General features: G+C 44.5%; 1 protein-coding gene across 2 annotated transcripts in view; it reads right to left on the bottom strand.

The window, feature by feature from the left end:
• Positions 1-11,364, bottom strand: part of LOC147447715 (uncharacterized) — a 46,691-nt gene extending 35,327 nt beyond the window's left edge. Inside the window, exon 1 of one of the 2 annotated variants that reach the window (XM_086523429.1) lies at positions 9,329-11,364. In XM_086523429.1, coding sequence (XP_086379555.1) covers positions 9,329-11,302 — 1,974 coding nt within the window. In that variant the 5' untranslated portion in view covers positions 11,303-11,364. The remainder of the gene's footprint in view (positions 1-9,328) is intronic. The other variant, XM_086523430.1, reaches the window with a different exon arrangement.
• Between the last annotated feature and the right edge of the window lie 4,567 nt (positions 11,365-15,931).

The raw sequence follows: 15,931 nt of genomic DNA, 5'->3' as shown, positions 1-15,931 counted from the left end.
TGTCGACTTCTTGCAGAGAGAAAAATTTTCCCAACTCTGTGAGATTTTCCTGCAGGACTTAGGTATCCGCCTGCTTACTTCTCTCCTGGCTTGTCATGGCTTCTTCCCGTATCTTCCCAGAGTCGTCCTCCTTTACAGAGAAAGAGAGGAAACCATGCTCTGATACCACTGTCACAAACGGGAGCACATAACAATATAAAATATACTCGGATAAATAGAATTTATCACTTAATACTGAAGCCAAAGGATATAGAGAGAAATAAATAGAGAGAGAGAGAGAGAGAGAAGATCGACACAGTATTGGGGACCAGAAGATGGGCTGGTCCCCCCCTTAAAGAGTATTCTTTATTAGGGAGAATCTTTTTACAAGCACAAGAACCGGAGAAAACCCCTCCGTTCTAAATCTCGGACTCGATGGTCGTTCCTTCCCGTAAGGGAAATCCGAGAGACGAGCTCTCAATCCTTTTTCCGTCTGTACTGGGAGTCGAGACTTCGCAGACAATTTCCGAATTCCATTCCCGGAATTCCCAAGCGTAGGCCAAAGCCTTCTCGCTTCTCCTTCGTGATGAAGTCCTGCAAACACACACGCAAACACATGACAACAATTCGTATGGCGAATCCACAATAGATACCTGTCGCTCTTGCGCGGGAAAAGCGACTTCCGTGCTTCGTAATCTTGCGATCTCTTGCGTTATCTGGCGGCAGAGTCTTCTCTTGCTGACATTGGTAACCTCCCTTCAGTGAGGGCATGTGGTGCTTTTATAGCTCTTTCACCACGGCACGAATACCTGCTCGTGGAGAGATCGCGGCCGGGGGGGGAGGGGGGGGGGTCTGTTCTACCCGAAATAGGGAGAGAGAATTAAAACAATGCTTTCACAGCACTTCCCAGGCGTCCCTGGATGCAACCACATGCACGAATGCAATGCAAACATAGATTCCTCGCGGGAAAGCGTCTGCTCTTCCCGAAAAACTCGTTAAAATATTCCGCTTTTTAAGAAAAGCTTCTCAGAACCCATCTTTATTCTTGTGCTTGCGTCTTTACACGTATTCCTCTTTCGACTTCGGATTTCCTCTCGACTATGGATATCCCCTTTCTGATGCACCCGTCACCCACCTTGTGACGCATCAGAAATACCCATCACCTAGTCCTTTCCTACCGAACTTACGGTACAATCCCCTTCACGATGCTCTATGTCACCCATCCTATGACGCATCAGAGATGTCCGTTCCCAGATGGTCGGATACTTCTTCCCGATGCTCTCTGTCACCCATCCGATGTGACGCATCAGACGTACCCGTTCTTGGTGGCCTTACAGATATTCCCGTTCACAGTGCTCCCGTCATTACTTTGAATGACGCACTAGGAATACTCTGTACTCGGATGTCTCCAGTGAGAAAAACCCTCTCACTTAAAATTCCAATAATTCATTTAGAATTAATTTCTTGGTGTTCCAAGCGAGAAAACCCTCACTTATAAATCCAATAATTCATTTTGAATTATTTTCCTGTTTGATAAAGCCAATTTAGCAACAGTAGCCCGAGCCAAAGTGGCTTGGCAGGTCATCACTCTTCCTTGTTCACAGGGAGGGCTTGGGATCATTGACCCAGCACAGAGAGCAGAGCCCTTCTTGGGAAGTTCATCGTCAGAGGACTCCTTCCAGGTGAGGAGCCCTGGAAGGAGTTCTTGCTACAGCGGCTTCGTGCTAGGGTGCCTCAGGCAGGAGGCCCCTGGCAACCTTCAACCAGATGGATCTTCACAGAGATGCGTAGAGTTGGTTTGAGCAGGAGATTGAAGGACCGCTTCGCTGTGAGTTTGCTTCGATCTTGGGAGCTCTTGCGGCGAGGCCTGGAGCAGAGACAGCCTACTTGCACGGAGGAGCGCCTACGGCAGCCCCTTGTCTGGAACCCCATGGTTAGCACTCAGAGAGGCCACTTGGTTGGTAGTCTGCCTCATGTTCCTAGGGTCCCATGGCAGCAAGTCCAGCGTGATGAGCGCACGGCGATGTGTGCAAGTGAAAGAGCACGCGAGGAAGTGCAGTGTGTGTGCAGAGAGGGGAGGCGAAGAGCAGCAGGAGAGGAAGCGCTAGCAGAAGAAGAGGGAGAGAGAGAGAGCTCACGTTTTTGGGAAAAACACAATAAGTGAGTTTTGGGTTTTTTCACTTTTATTATAAGTGACCTTTAAAAAATGTGTCCAAGTTCATATTGAACCTGGACAAAGTATAAAAATGTACAAAAAGGGGTTATTTAGGCCTTTAACCCAACAACCTCCGACTTAAAGGCATAAATGGCGCCTTAAAGCTACGTGACTCCCACCATCTCTATGCATAGATGATGTTGTGCTTTGGGTAAGCACTTAGTGAGAGCATCGGCTGGATTCTGTGATGTATGGACCTTAACCAATGTAATAAGGCCATTCTCAAGCACTTCTCGTATGAAGTGATACCGCACATCAATATGCTTTGTGCGTGCATGAAACATGGCGTTCTTTGCCAGACTTATGGCACTCTGGCTATCACAACCAAGCATAGGTGCCTTGGCAGGCAAACCAAACTCACTGCATAGGCGTGCTAACCAAATAGCTTCTTTGGAAGCTTCAGTGGCTGAAATATATTCAGCCTCTGTCGTAGACAATGCAACAATCTTTTGCAATCTAGAACACCATGAAACAGCACCTCCCGCAAGAGTAAATACATAGCCACTTGTGGATTTCCGTGTATCCACATCACCAGCCATGTCAGAGTCACAATATCCTTTGAATTCCATTGGTCCTTTACCATAGCAGAGGCATTTGTTTTTAGTCCCTTTCAAGTACCTCATAATGGACTTTACTGCATCCCAATGCAACCTGCCTCAATTAGCCATAAATCGGCTCACAACTCCCCTTGCATGGGCTATGTCAGGCCTAGTAGCAACCATAGCATACATAAGTGAACCACAAGCTGAAGCATAAGGCACACTTTGCATGTCATTGGCTTCTTCCTTTGACTTGGGACAATCATCCTTGGAGATCTTGACATATGGCTATAATGGCACACCAAGAGGCTTTGCTTCAGCCATGTTAAATCTGTCCAGCACCTTTTCAATGTACTTTTCTTGCGACAAATACAATAGGCGCTTGTCTCTTTGCCGTGTAACACGCACTCCAAGTATATGTTCAGCTACCCCAAGGTCTTTCATTGAAAACGCAAATTTAAGCTGCCCTTTAAGAGCATCAACAGTGCTTCTTTTCTTTGTAGCTATCAACATATCGTCTACATAGAGCACAAGAATGATAGGGCTGCCATCCTCATCACGTTTGGTATACAAACAATGGTCTGCATGGCTTCTTTTGTAACCATGTTTAAGCATGAAGCGATCAAACGTCTTGTACCACTGTCTACATGATTGTTTCAGCCCATACAAGCTTCTATTGAGCATACATACCAAATGTTCCTTGCCAGGGATAACAAAACCCTCGGGTTGCTTCATGTAAATCTCTTCTTCCACATCACCATGCAAGAAAGCGGTATGTACATCCATTTGGTCTATTTCCAAATCAAGAGCAGCCACAATGACAAACAATACACGCAAAGTGGTCATCTTCACAACAGGAGAGAACACTTCCTAAAAGTCTATGCCCTTGGTTTGAACATATCCCTTTGCCACAAGCCTTGCCTTATACTTGGGTTTTGCATCAACAGTCTTGATTTTATACACCCATTTGTTAGGAATAGCCTTCCTTCCTTTGGGCAATTCAACCAAATCCCAAGTATGATTAGCATGCAAAGCTTTAATCTCTTCTTGCATAGCAAGCTCCCACTTGTCACTGTGCTCACATGTCTTTGCCTCTTTATACGTAAGAGGCTCTCCCTCATCTGTCAACATAATGTAATGCAAAGAGGGGTCATATCGACTCACAGGCCGTCTTTGACAAGTAGACCGCCTCACCCAATGATCCACATTATCCGGCAATGGGTTTACATCAGGTGGCACTACAAAATCATCAACAATGGGCTGTTGTACATCATTTTCAGCACCATTTTCAGCATTGTTTCTTGGCTGCAAATGCCCTTCAGGAGCCTCAATTTGTTGTCCAACATCATCTGGCTCAAATACCACTGGATCATCTACATTTTCAGCCATTTGTGGTGCATCCTGAGGGTCAAAAATAGGCCTAACAGGTGGCTGGTCATGCTGAAATTTCACCCTTTTATGGTCATGCTTTGAGGCACAATTGTTTTGAAGCAGCCTTGCCTCATTAAAAACAACATCCCGGCTACGTACAACCCTTTTTAGCTGAGGTAACCAAATCCTGTAACCCATTTCGCCTTCTTCACCATATCCCATGAAGAGGCCTTTAATGGACTTCGCATCTAGTTTACTCCTTAACTCAGGTCTAACATGCACAAAAGCTTCGCAACCAAAACTGCGTGAGTGATCATATGAAGCAGGCTTGCCAGACCAAACCTCTTCAGGGATGTCACCTTTCAAAGACATGTGAGAGGATCGATTGCATATATACACTACAGTTTTCAAAGCTTCTCCCCAAAATCCATGAGAGAGATTAGTTGTGGACAGCATGCATCTCACCCTCTCACAAAGTGTCCTATTGAATCTTTCAGCCACACCATTAGAAGAGGGGCTGTATGGCACAGTAAGCTCCCTCTTAATGCCCAAATTTTCACAAAACTTGTTAAATTCGGCACTTGTGTACTCCCCCCCATTGTCTGTACGCAAGCATTTTAGCTTTCTACCAGTTTGGGTGGTCACAAATGCATGAAATCTCTTAAACGCAGCAAAGGCTTCATCCTAAGACTTAAGCAAATAAACCCAAATTTTCCTAGAATGATCATCAACAAAGGAGACAAAATAACATGCACCACCCATAGACTTAGTAAGCATGCTACATACATCAGAATGTACAAGATCAAGCACACAAGATTTACAAGAGACACCAGAGTAATAAGAACGCTTTACTTGCTTGCCATATTGACATTCATTACAAAAGTCAAGCTTTGTGCCTTTAGCATCAAGCTTGTTCAAAGTATAAAGCTTAGAAAGACCCTTTTGGCTCATATGGCCAAGCCTCTTGTGCCACAACTCCATGTGAGAGTTAATTTCAGCCAATGCAATAAACTTGCCCAACACGGCCTTTCCATGCATGCAGTAAAGTGTCCCTTTCTTTGTGCCCTTTACAATCAGCCTTGAGCCTTTAGTCATTTTCCATGACTCTCTCTCAAACAAGATGCTGTAACCATGCATATCCATCTGAACAACAGAAAGCAGACTCTTCTTGATTCCCGGCACATATCGAACATCGTGCAAGACAAGCTCATTTGTGCCATCTATGGAGAGATGCACAGTGCCAATACCCTCAATGGAACATGCATGATTGTTTCCAAGGTATACATGGCCACGCTTGCCCGCATCAAAAGTAGAGAAACACTCCTTGATAGGAGTCACGTGAAATGAAGCACCGGAATCAACAATCCAAGTCTGGGACAATGCATCATTGACAGTCAATAAAACATCAATAAGATCACTCTTCTTGATCTACATGTCCTGTGAATGAACATTTAGAGAGGCATCAAAGTCATAAGCATCATTATCTGACAAAGTGGCACACAAGATGTCCTCTACATCTGACAGCTCCTCAATCACGACACTAGAAGCCACATTGGCCTTCTCTTTGTCCTTTGAGCTATCCTGTGGATCTGCCTTGACTTCCTTCTTCTCTTTCTTTTTGTCTCCGCCATTCTTTTTTCTTTCTAACTCAGCTTTATAGTACCTGCAATCGGGTTTCTTGTGACCTTTCCTGCCACATTGATAGCAAGTCACATCACCCTTGCCTTTGCTTGCATTTCCCCTTTCTTTACTCTTACTCTTGCTCCTTTGTGCATAAGCATTCTTCTTTTTTGTCCTGCCTCTAACCATGTTGACAGAGCTGCCTCCCTCTCCACTTGCTTTCCTCATGATTTCTTCATTCAAGATAGAACCCCTAACACCATCAAAGGTCAGATTGGGGTTATTGGACAACGAAACCACCAAAGTTTCCCATGACTCAGGTAAGGTCATAAGCAAGAAGATAGCTTTCGGCTTATCATCAAAAGGAGGCAAGCTAGAATCCTGTAACTGCGACAAAGTACCTGCGAATAATGACAAGTGCTCTGCCGCGCTCTTGGAATCATCTAGTTGCATGCCAACAAGTTTTCGCATCAAGTGCACCTGGTTGACAGGCGTTGTATTTTCATACATTCCCTTTAACTTCTCCCACACATCAAAAGCAGTCGTGAGACCTTTCACATCAATAACGGTCTCATCTGTCATGGCCATTTTAATGTATGTAACGGCTTTCCTGTTCATGCTAACCCATGCTTCATCTGTCATATTCTGTGGCTTCACCTGTTCAAGTGCCCCTTCGCAATCCTTTAGAAATAGGATTTCCTGAATCCTGTCTTTCCAAAGATCAAAACCTGTACCATCAAACCTCCTAATCTCGAAGAGGTTCTTCACATCCGAAGAAGATGAGGCCATAGTTGCACGAAATAAGAGGGATAATACGCTGAATTTTTGGGCAAAATGCGCAAAAATCGGAGTATAGCCTCACAGAGATGTGCACTACAACTCCAAACGGTCACAGGAGCAATTTGGGGCAAAATAGAACGTTTTGGGCACAAAATTTAATTTCTGAAATTTATGCGCAGGAAATTTCAGCGAGCGAATTTGTGCTCGAAAACAACGAATTTAGTTGTTTTTAGCCTCAGAAGACATACATAAAACTAATACACAGCTTTTAGAAGCATGTAAGCGCAAAAGCCCCAATTTGTAGCATCAAAATTGCATGAAATTGAGCCACAAATGGTCATACATCGACAAAATTTGTCAAATGTGCGTAGATTGCATCAATTTGCACTTACCCGAATGTAATCGCACCATGAAAACACTTGCAAAAACCTGCGAAAATCTGAAATTTGCTTAAAACACCTGTTTTAGGCCTTGTTTTTCGGCAATTTCAGGGTTTTCGGGTAGCAAGGACTTAGCAAAATGATTCCCACACCTTAATACATCATTTGCGAAACCTGTATTTTCGTTGTCATAACCTGTAATTTCCTGTTTTTGACCTAATTTCAGTCTGTTTTAGGTCAATTTGGGTTGCTGAGAGCTCTCTAGTGTCCGGGGACGAGTCCTTGGGCGACGAAATTGCAAAATCTCGCAATAAAGTTGACCTTCTTGGCTGAAATTCAGCGTTTGCAGGTTTGGGGGCAAGCCCTAATCGGGCTCTGATACCAGTTGATGAGCGCACGGCGATGTTTGCAAGTGAAAGAGCACGCGAGGAAGTGCAGTGTGTGTGCAGAGAGGGGAGGCGAAGAGCAGCAGGAGAGGAAGCGCTAGCAGAAGAAGAGGGAGAGAGAGAGAGAGAGAGAGAGAGAGAGAGAGAGAGAGAGCTCACGTTTTTTGGGAAAACTCAATAAGTGAGTTTTGGGTTTTCCCACTTTTATTATAAGTGACCTTTAAAAAATGTATCCAAGTTCAATATGAACCTGGACAAAGTATAAAAATGTACAAAAAGGGGTTATTTAGGCCTTTAACCCAACATAGCGTGCTCTCTAGGTAACTGGTTAGAGTTTACGGGCTTGTCAGAGGAGGTGCACGGTCTCCAGCTATATAGGGCATGAGAGGGGTGCAGAGCATGTGCCAGGACATCTCACAGGCGGTTCCAGCTGAGTGGCTCACGCCTCTCGAGCCAGTAGCACCCAGGTGGATGGGAGCCTTCACACGACAAGAGGTTCTCATCTCAGTCAGGGCCTGCTCAGAGACTGTTCTAGCCCTTTTCTTCGAGCTTCAGGGTGGGGACGCCTACGGCGAGTTGCAGTAGAGGCCCCGCAGGTGGCAGAGTGTTGTTTTCAGAGGAACCGAGTAGTGGGCACCTGTGGGAGGACCTGTGTCATTGATCCTGACCCAACATCTCTTGAGACTGGACACTGGAGGCTGTGGGCTTGGGAGTGTTGTCCACTGGCAGGAGTACAGTGGGATCCTGGTGAGTGGCTCTGGAGGGACCCTTTCTCTTCTGCAGACCACCCAAGTGTCCCGTTCTTTTAGTACATTGTTTGACTGGGACGTCATATACTTGCAGCACAAAGGGAGGCCCGCTCGCTGCAGCACCTCACTGGCAGGAAAGGGTCTCACAGCTGAGTTCTTGGCAGCCTTCTAGGAGAGGTTGTGGGACTCCAGACAGCCGAGGCGAGTCACCTTGTTTCAGTGGGGCTGGTCGCACACAAAGCTACAGCAGTTGGGAGCTGGTTAGTGCATAGTGGTCTCTCGGCCGCATGTGCAACTTGTGACCATCTTGTGGAGAGTCAGCGTCACTGTCTTTGGGACTGCCCCTTGGCCCAACAAGTGTGGCTACGAGTTCTTCGGCTGATGCCTGCTCTCTCCACAGCTCGTCAGTACACTTGGGGAGCAGCGGCTTGGTCCACCCTCACGGGCCCGGCACTTCAGTTTGAGCTATCTTCCACCGGTAGGATGATAGTGATGCAGGAGGGGCGACCTACACTCCAGCCTGCTACATAGCTTACTCCACAAGAGTGGTGCAGTGAGCGAGAGGAGTGTTGGGAGCTCATCAGTGGCCTGACACTCTGGTTCATCCGGCGGGCCCGTTGCTTCCGCATCTTTGAGGCTCGCCCTGTGCCACCAGCAGAGACTGTTCCCGATTTTTGGCTAGAGCTGATCCACACTCTCAGAGGACAGCTCGAGGGACTACAGGGCAGCTCCGACCGCATGCGGGAGCGCAGAGAGGCTTTCCTTCGACTCTGGCATCTTGGGCCTTTCTACACCATGGTCCAGGGTGTACTCCGATGGCACTACCGACCACCTGTGTGGCTTTTCCCTCCCCCCATTTCTTGATTTAGCCCCATTGTACATATGCTGGTTTTTTCATTAGGAGAGTCTCCCTCCATGGTTGTTGTAGCCCTCTCTTGAAGAGGTGGTTGTAGCCCTATGGGCAGTTTCAGTAACTAATAGAAGGATCTTTTTCTCGAGAAAAAAAAAAGATTGTGGAAGTGTGAATTCTTAATTCTACCTATTCCCTCAATTCCGTTACATCGGACAAGTCCCTTTTCCTATCATGCACAGCCACCAAAGGTGTTACAAAATCCATGCTCATTTCAAGAATGCAAGGAATAGATGCTTCAATCACCACTCTTGAAGGTGAAGGGAAAAACCAGACATATAACCTAAAATTTACTCTTTCTACAATGGAATTTGCTGCTTTAGAGATTTCTCAATAGCTTGCAGCTTCCTTAACGACCATACGAGTTAAAAAATTCTATAAATATATATTCAAGTGTACCTTGCTCTTTTTTCCTCGTGCAGGCCTTCGTGGTTGTTCTAAGTCATTTGGATTCTTGCCTTTTGAAGACAACAAGTACTCTCGACTATGCCTCTTCTCAAACTGCTGTCCCTTGTTGATGCTACGTGCATCCTTCCCAGATATCACGTTGTCCTTTTGCTCTGCTTGCTGTGAACTACAAGGCTCCTTCTCATCAGCATCCAATCCTTCAAACTTCTGCATCATAACATCCAAATTCTTCTCGTACAACAGCTCTTCTGCAATTTTTGAGTGCCTGTTTAAATTGGCCGCCTGCTGCTTCTTGTTGCGTAGCTGCCCTCTGGATTTTTTCTTCTTTGATGCACCACTGACATCTCCATCAAATTCACCATCATCATGCCCTGGTATAACAGATGTTTCCCCATTCACAAGTGACCTCTCAAGATCTTCACTACTCTCATCGGCTTCCTGCGTTTGACCCGATTTCCACCTAGTAGGTAGCATTTCCTCCTCTCCTCCTTCACCAAGTTCACCTTCCTCATGAGAAGGATCTTGTCCTAATGCAGACTGTTTTTCACTGGCACTTTGTCGATGCCTTCTAGCATAAGAATTGACCATGGTCAACAGGCTATCAAACTCATCATCCTCTCCATCGTCTTCCTCACGGCCCGCATCATCAGACTCGCTCTCAGTAGAAAGAGCAGAACCGTCTCCTCTGTTGTCCTGCGAGCTCCCGGCTGATGCTCTTTCCACACCACACTGAACAGAAGTATTATCTGTTGTTAAAGTAGTTTCTTTTCCTTTTTCTCGTATGTCAGCACTCAACAACTCTATATCTGAAATGCTAGGTGACTCCTCACCTTTTGAAATGCTCCCTGCAGAAGCCTTCATCTCCAGATCTGCATCATCCTCTCGTATTACTCCATGAGCGATTGCCTCAAACTCTTTATCGTCCTCTTCAAATGATTCTTTCAATATTGCTACTTTCTCGAGATGCTTCTTAGACCTCTCATGGTTCCTCCATTGCTCATCAGATTTAAAATTTTTGTTGCAAACAATGCAGTAAAACTCATCCTGCCTTCCCTTCTTAGCTTCAGTGCTTTTGAGCTTTGATTGCCTCCGAGCATAGCTACCAATGCTCTCATCCAAATCTGATCCATCATCTGCATCTGGTTCCGATTCAATCTTGGTCCATTCAGCCTCTTCATAAAGCCGTGCCTTCATCCGTTTTTCCTCCTCCTCTTTCTTGCGTCTAGCGTTGCGCATCTCTTCCTTCTCTTTCTCCAAGCGTTGAACTTCCATCTGTCTTTCTAGGACCCTCTTGTCACGTTTTCTGACAAATGCAGCCAAGTGGCGAATGGCCTCATTGAACTCCTTGCGTGCTTTTGATCTAATTTTCTTGTTCTCTTCTTCCATGAGGCGACGTATCTTGCGATTAGGCCCCATGGACACCTTATACTCATCACACCATGCAAAATCCTTCACAGTGCTGAATCCTAACCAGTGATTGTAAAACTTCTGCACTTGAGGGTATGCTGTAGCGAGATTTCCCATACCAGGAGGGTACAACGGAGTGCGTAGACCGCGCACATTTGCAAAGTTCACTTCATGTTGATGCAATTTTTTAAAAAGTTCGCCATAAACAGCATAGAACCCCTTTCCAGTGTCCCCATACCCCGCAAACACTGAAGGTGAAAAGAAGGGCCATGGGTTGAAATCAAAATCTGATGGCGAAGATGAGGAGGACGAGAGGATTTGCGAGCGGTGAGAATCATACCAGGAGCGCTCGGAGGGGTCTGCAAGCACTTCGTAAGCACGCCCAATTTCTTGGAAGTGGATGGTGGCCTCTTGGCATTCTTCAGCCGAGGCGCCTGTCTGCTGAGTTTTATCCGGATGCCATTTCAAAGCGAGCTTGCGATATGCAGAGCGAATCTCTTCGTTACTTGATGTCGCCTCCACACCCAAAATTTCGTAGAGACACTTCTGCGTCTCCATGACCAAGGCTCGGAAGCTAGCCTTGCCAAAAATTTGCAAACAAATTTACGACACTGTACAAAGGGAAAAGGAAAAATCTTCGTTAACCGCATTTGTAATGAATTGAAGTGAGTCCAAGGGTAAGAGAAAACAAGAACCTACAAGAGAAAAGCTTGGGGTGGGGGAGAGAGAGAGAGAGAGAGAGAGAGAGAGAGAGAGAAAGCTTGTGCTTTGTCTTTCGGTAATATCCTATTACTTTGAGTTGACATGGTCATGTGTTTACAACGCCACGATCTTCATGTCCCAATTTTGATATGTTCAAATATGTCCTAGGGTTTTAAATTGTATTAATTATTTGATTTAATCTCTCTGTATTGTGTGCGTTCTCGTCATTTGTACAAGTGTGGTTGTGTGATTTGAAGATTCAATAAGCGTATATATCTCTAGAGAACAAAATGGAGAGAGAGTGAGAGAGAGAGAGAGAGAGAGCTCTTAATGCCTTTCACCAAAGCAAGTTTTCTTGTTTCTAAATGGGTACCGTCTCTAGAGCGTTCTGATCGTGATGCCCCAATCTTGAGTCGTATACCTCGCAAAAGTACCATACGAAGGGTTAGAATTTATATAGAGTGATGATATGGATCGTTTGAAATATGTTCACTTTTAGATGTTGTTCCCTTTTTAGGTTTGAAAAAAAAACATGCAAGCCTCCTTGCATGGGGGAGTTTGCACAGTCCTCCCCAATTTTTATTATACGAGGAAACGTGTCATTCCCACTGCAGCATGCAACTTTCAGTATGTTCCTTTCATTGCGTCATTAGTAATGAGTATAAATTTCAGAGTATTTTACGTACCCTTCTGCTTCGACATTCATTTGTCGATTGTCATAACGAACACAATGATGTTGGCTAAAGCTTTATGAATGAGTTTGCCGACATGATGCTTGTCTGCTCATGTTGATATATCTTGCAATCTCATTGTGAATTCTCGTTCGTGTGAAGGAGTTGTGTTAGGCAAGAGCTAACTGAATTGGAGGACGTGTTCGGAGAGAGACGTTCCCTTAGACCAGCCTAAAACTTCATCGCAACAACCTCAAAGACTTTGTCTGAAGAGAAACCCTCACCTCGCTTACGGATGTAAAATGTCTCTCATGGACAAGACCATCAGGCAATCTTCATATAGGTGGTGATATACCATTCACTTAAAGCTTGTAGCATCATTTGAAGCGACTTTGAGTGGAGTCTCCGCAACTATTACCAATAAATTAATCAAGAACCATCGCAGCAACACAATCCATCCCTAAATTGGTGGACCCTATAGGAATCCAATATTATATTTTTTGCATTTCCACCTTGGAAATGAACTTTCCAACAACAGAGCATGCTTTACGAACTGCTACATATAAAGACCATTTGCCAATACTCCTGAGTTGAGCATCTCATGATAAAAAGCAACAGCTTGGTCCTTTTCATTGAACCTAGCATGGGCCAAAAGAATGGCACCTAGGGTAGAAGCAACGGGTTTTTCTAAAATTCTAAAAAATTGATTAGCTTGGGCAAGAAATTTGCAAATGTAATATTTGTTGTCAGATCTTTTGCAATATGAACTTCTGAAGTGCTTCTCCAGCTGAGTGGTTGGGCACATCTATATAGCTCTGAAGCTTACTTTGAAGCTCGAGCCCTGGGTGATCCAAGCTATTACCAGGGTCAAGAAGGATTGGAAATGACCCTCCGCCACTTCCATTCGTTGGCGTTCAGCCGCAATACTACATGTCGATCTAGAGCCAGCTAATCAACACAGCACAAATGCATGCGATAAAATTGACCTTTTTTGTGTGATTTTCTACCCAATTCCAAGGTGGGTGGAGGTAGTCGCAGGCTAATAGTAAAGCTAGGGGACGATGGCGTAGCACCATCGAAAAGCATACAAGCATGACTTCCTTTTTCAACAGCCCTTGACTAAAAATATCATCGTGAATTCTTTTGCTCATATCATCGTCTTGCATAATGCCACATGCCTTCAAGATGCAAGTGGAGGTGATTGCATTTGGAGGGATGCCATCTCTTTGTATCTATTGTAAGCAGCCTAGAGCTTTTTGGCCCTATCCCTATTGGGCATATCCCGTAGTCAATGAACTCGAGGCAATGCCAAGCACAACTTCTTTCAACAGCCCCTAACCAACAATATCATTGTGAATTTTGTTGCCCATATCAGTGTCTTGTGTAGTGTCACATGCTTTCAAGACGAAAGCATAGGTGGTTGCATATGGAGAGATGTCGTCGATTTGCATCTGTTGAAGGCTTCTTGGCCCTACCACATTTGTCATACATGTCGACCATGACAGTGCCAATCATAACATTTTTTTTCAACGGCTCTTGACTAACGATATCATCGTGAGTTCTTTTGTCCATCCTAGCATCTTCCAAACTTCCACATGCCTTCAAGATGCAAGCATAGGTATTGCACATCTAGAGAGATGCGCTCACTCCGCATCAGAGGAATACAACCTAGAGCTTCTTGGCTCCACCCCTATTTGGCATACCCCGCATTCAGTGCAATCCAAAGCATAACATTTTGGACGAGCAGCTCCTCAAGAACTTTTTGTGCTTTTTGAAGTACACCACATTTGGCATACATGTCAACCAGTGCAGTGCCGAGCACAATGTTTTGTTTCAACAGCCCCTTGACTAACAATATTATCATGAATTATGTTTTTCGTATTGGTGCTCAACATAGTGCCACATGCCTTCAAAATGCAAGCATGATTGCACCTAGAGAAATGCCCTCGCTTCGCATCTACTAAAAATAGCCTAGAGATTCTTGGCCTTGCCCTTGCTGAGTGTATCGCATAATTAGTTTGTTCCAAGAGATGACATTCCAGACAGAAAGCTTCTCAAGCAATTTATGTGCTTTCTAAAGCACATGACATACGGCAAACATTTCAATTAAGTCAGTGCCAAGCGCAATGTTCTTTTTTAATAGCCCTTGTTTACCAATATCATCGTTGCCCATATTAGAGTCTTGTGTAGTGCCACATGCCTTCAAGATGCAAGCAGATGTGATTCCTTGCCCTCTCTTTGCATCTGTTGAAACAGCCCAAAAATTCTTGGCCCTTGGCTTGTTCCAAGAGAAAACATTTCGAACACGAATCTCGTAAAAAATCTTGGCATTGAGGGTCCAAGAAGGTCTATATTGTTATAAATAACAATGTCATCGTGAATTTTGTTGCCCATATCAGCATCTTCCATAGTGCCACCTACCTTCGAGACAAAAGGATAGGTGATTTCATTTAGAGAGGTGCCCTTGCTTTATATTGGCTGAAAACAACCCAGGGCTTCTTGGCCCTGCCACATTTAGCATACATGTTGACTAAGGCAATGCAAGCATAACATTTCATTTTCGACAGCCCCTGAGTAATATCATCGTGAGTTCTTTTGCCCATCTCAGCATCTTCCAAATTGCTTCACATTCGCTAAAAACAACCCAGAGATTTTTGTGTTGAGCATATCTCGTAATCAGTGCGTTTCAAGAGACAACATTCTGGACAGAAAGCTCCTCGAGCATTTTTTGGTGCTTTCTCAAGAACATCACATCTTGCATACATGATCATTGCTCCTATGTAATGCCAAATGCTTTCAAGATGCAAGCATAAGTGATTGCATAAGGAGAAATATCTTTGCTTTGCATCTTGAAAATAGCCAGCTACAGCTTCCTGACTCTGTCAGTGTTGGGCATATCCTACAATCAATACACTTGAAGAGACGACATTCCGGACATCAAGGCAGTGCCACATTCCTTCAAGATGAAAGCATAGGTGATTGCACCTAGAGAGATGCCGTCGCTTTGCATCTGCTAGAAATAGCCCAGGCTTTGTGGCCCTGCCACATTTGGCACACATGTTGACCAAGGTAGTGCCAAGCATTATGTTTTGTAAAAGGGAACCACAACATACATTATGAGCCAAAGAATTGGCAAGCACAACAAGTTTCCAAGAGCCTTTGAGTAGTGTAATGGAAATGGCCTATGAACTTTGAGAATAGCGGAATTAAGAGAATTAAAGTGAGCATTTTTGTGAGATTACTTTGAGAACATAGAGGGTGAACTTAATTGATGGTAGCAACATAAACATAGTACTTAATTAACTTGGCATGAACAATACTTTTTCAAGAGAGAGAGAGAGAGAGTATTAGAGAACATGACAATAGTTGAGGACCGGATTTTCTTGAGCCGGTCCCCTCTCCAAAAGGCGTTTGTATAATAGATTCTCCCATCAAGAGAGACTTGGTACAATACAATCTTTGTGTTCCTTGTGACCTAGGTGATGCAATGAAGAAATGAAAGCTTCATGCATCACAAGCATAACATAAACTTTGCAAATAGCATTAACTATCCCAAGCCCTCAAACATCTTCGAAGGTGGAGAGAGCTAGTGGGAAATGAGGGTAGGGAAGAGGAAGAAGAAGCATCCGTAGGAGAAAGAAATAGTTCCTCACTTATCATCACTCTTCTTGCTTAGCATAGCATAATAGCATCGTAATGAAGATGAAGAAGATGGCAAGCTTAAGCATTGAAGCATGGCTCTTGATTGGATTTGCATTCCATACCCAAGATTGTTGGTGTAGGCTCTCAACTTCTCAACAAGCTTCCAGAAGGA

Source organism: Adiantum capillus-veneris, chromosome 11 (assembly GCF_014529385.1).
Source record: "Adiantum capillus-veneris isolate H3 chromosome 11, ASM1452938v2, whole genome shotgun sequence".
Classification (NCBI taxonomy): domain Eukaryota; kingdom Viridiplantae; phylum Streptophyta; class Polypodiopsida; order Polypodiales; family Pteridaceae; genus Adiantum; species Adiantum capillus-veneris.
The sequence above is the reverse complement of the archived record's forward strand: the minus strand, read 5'-3'. Positions and strand labels throughout refer to the sequence as shown.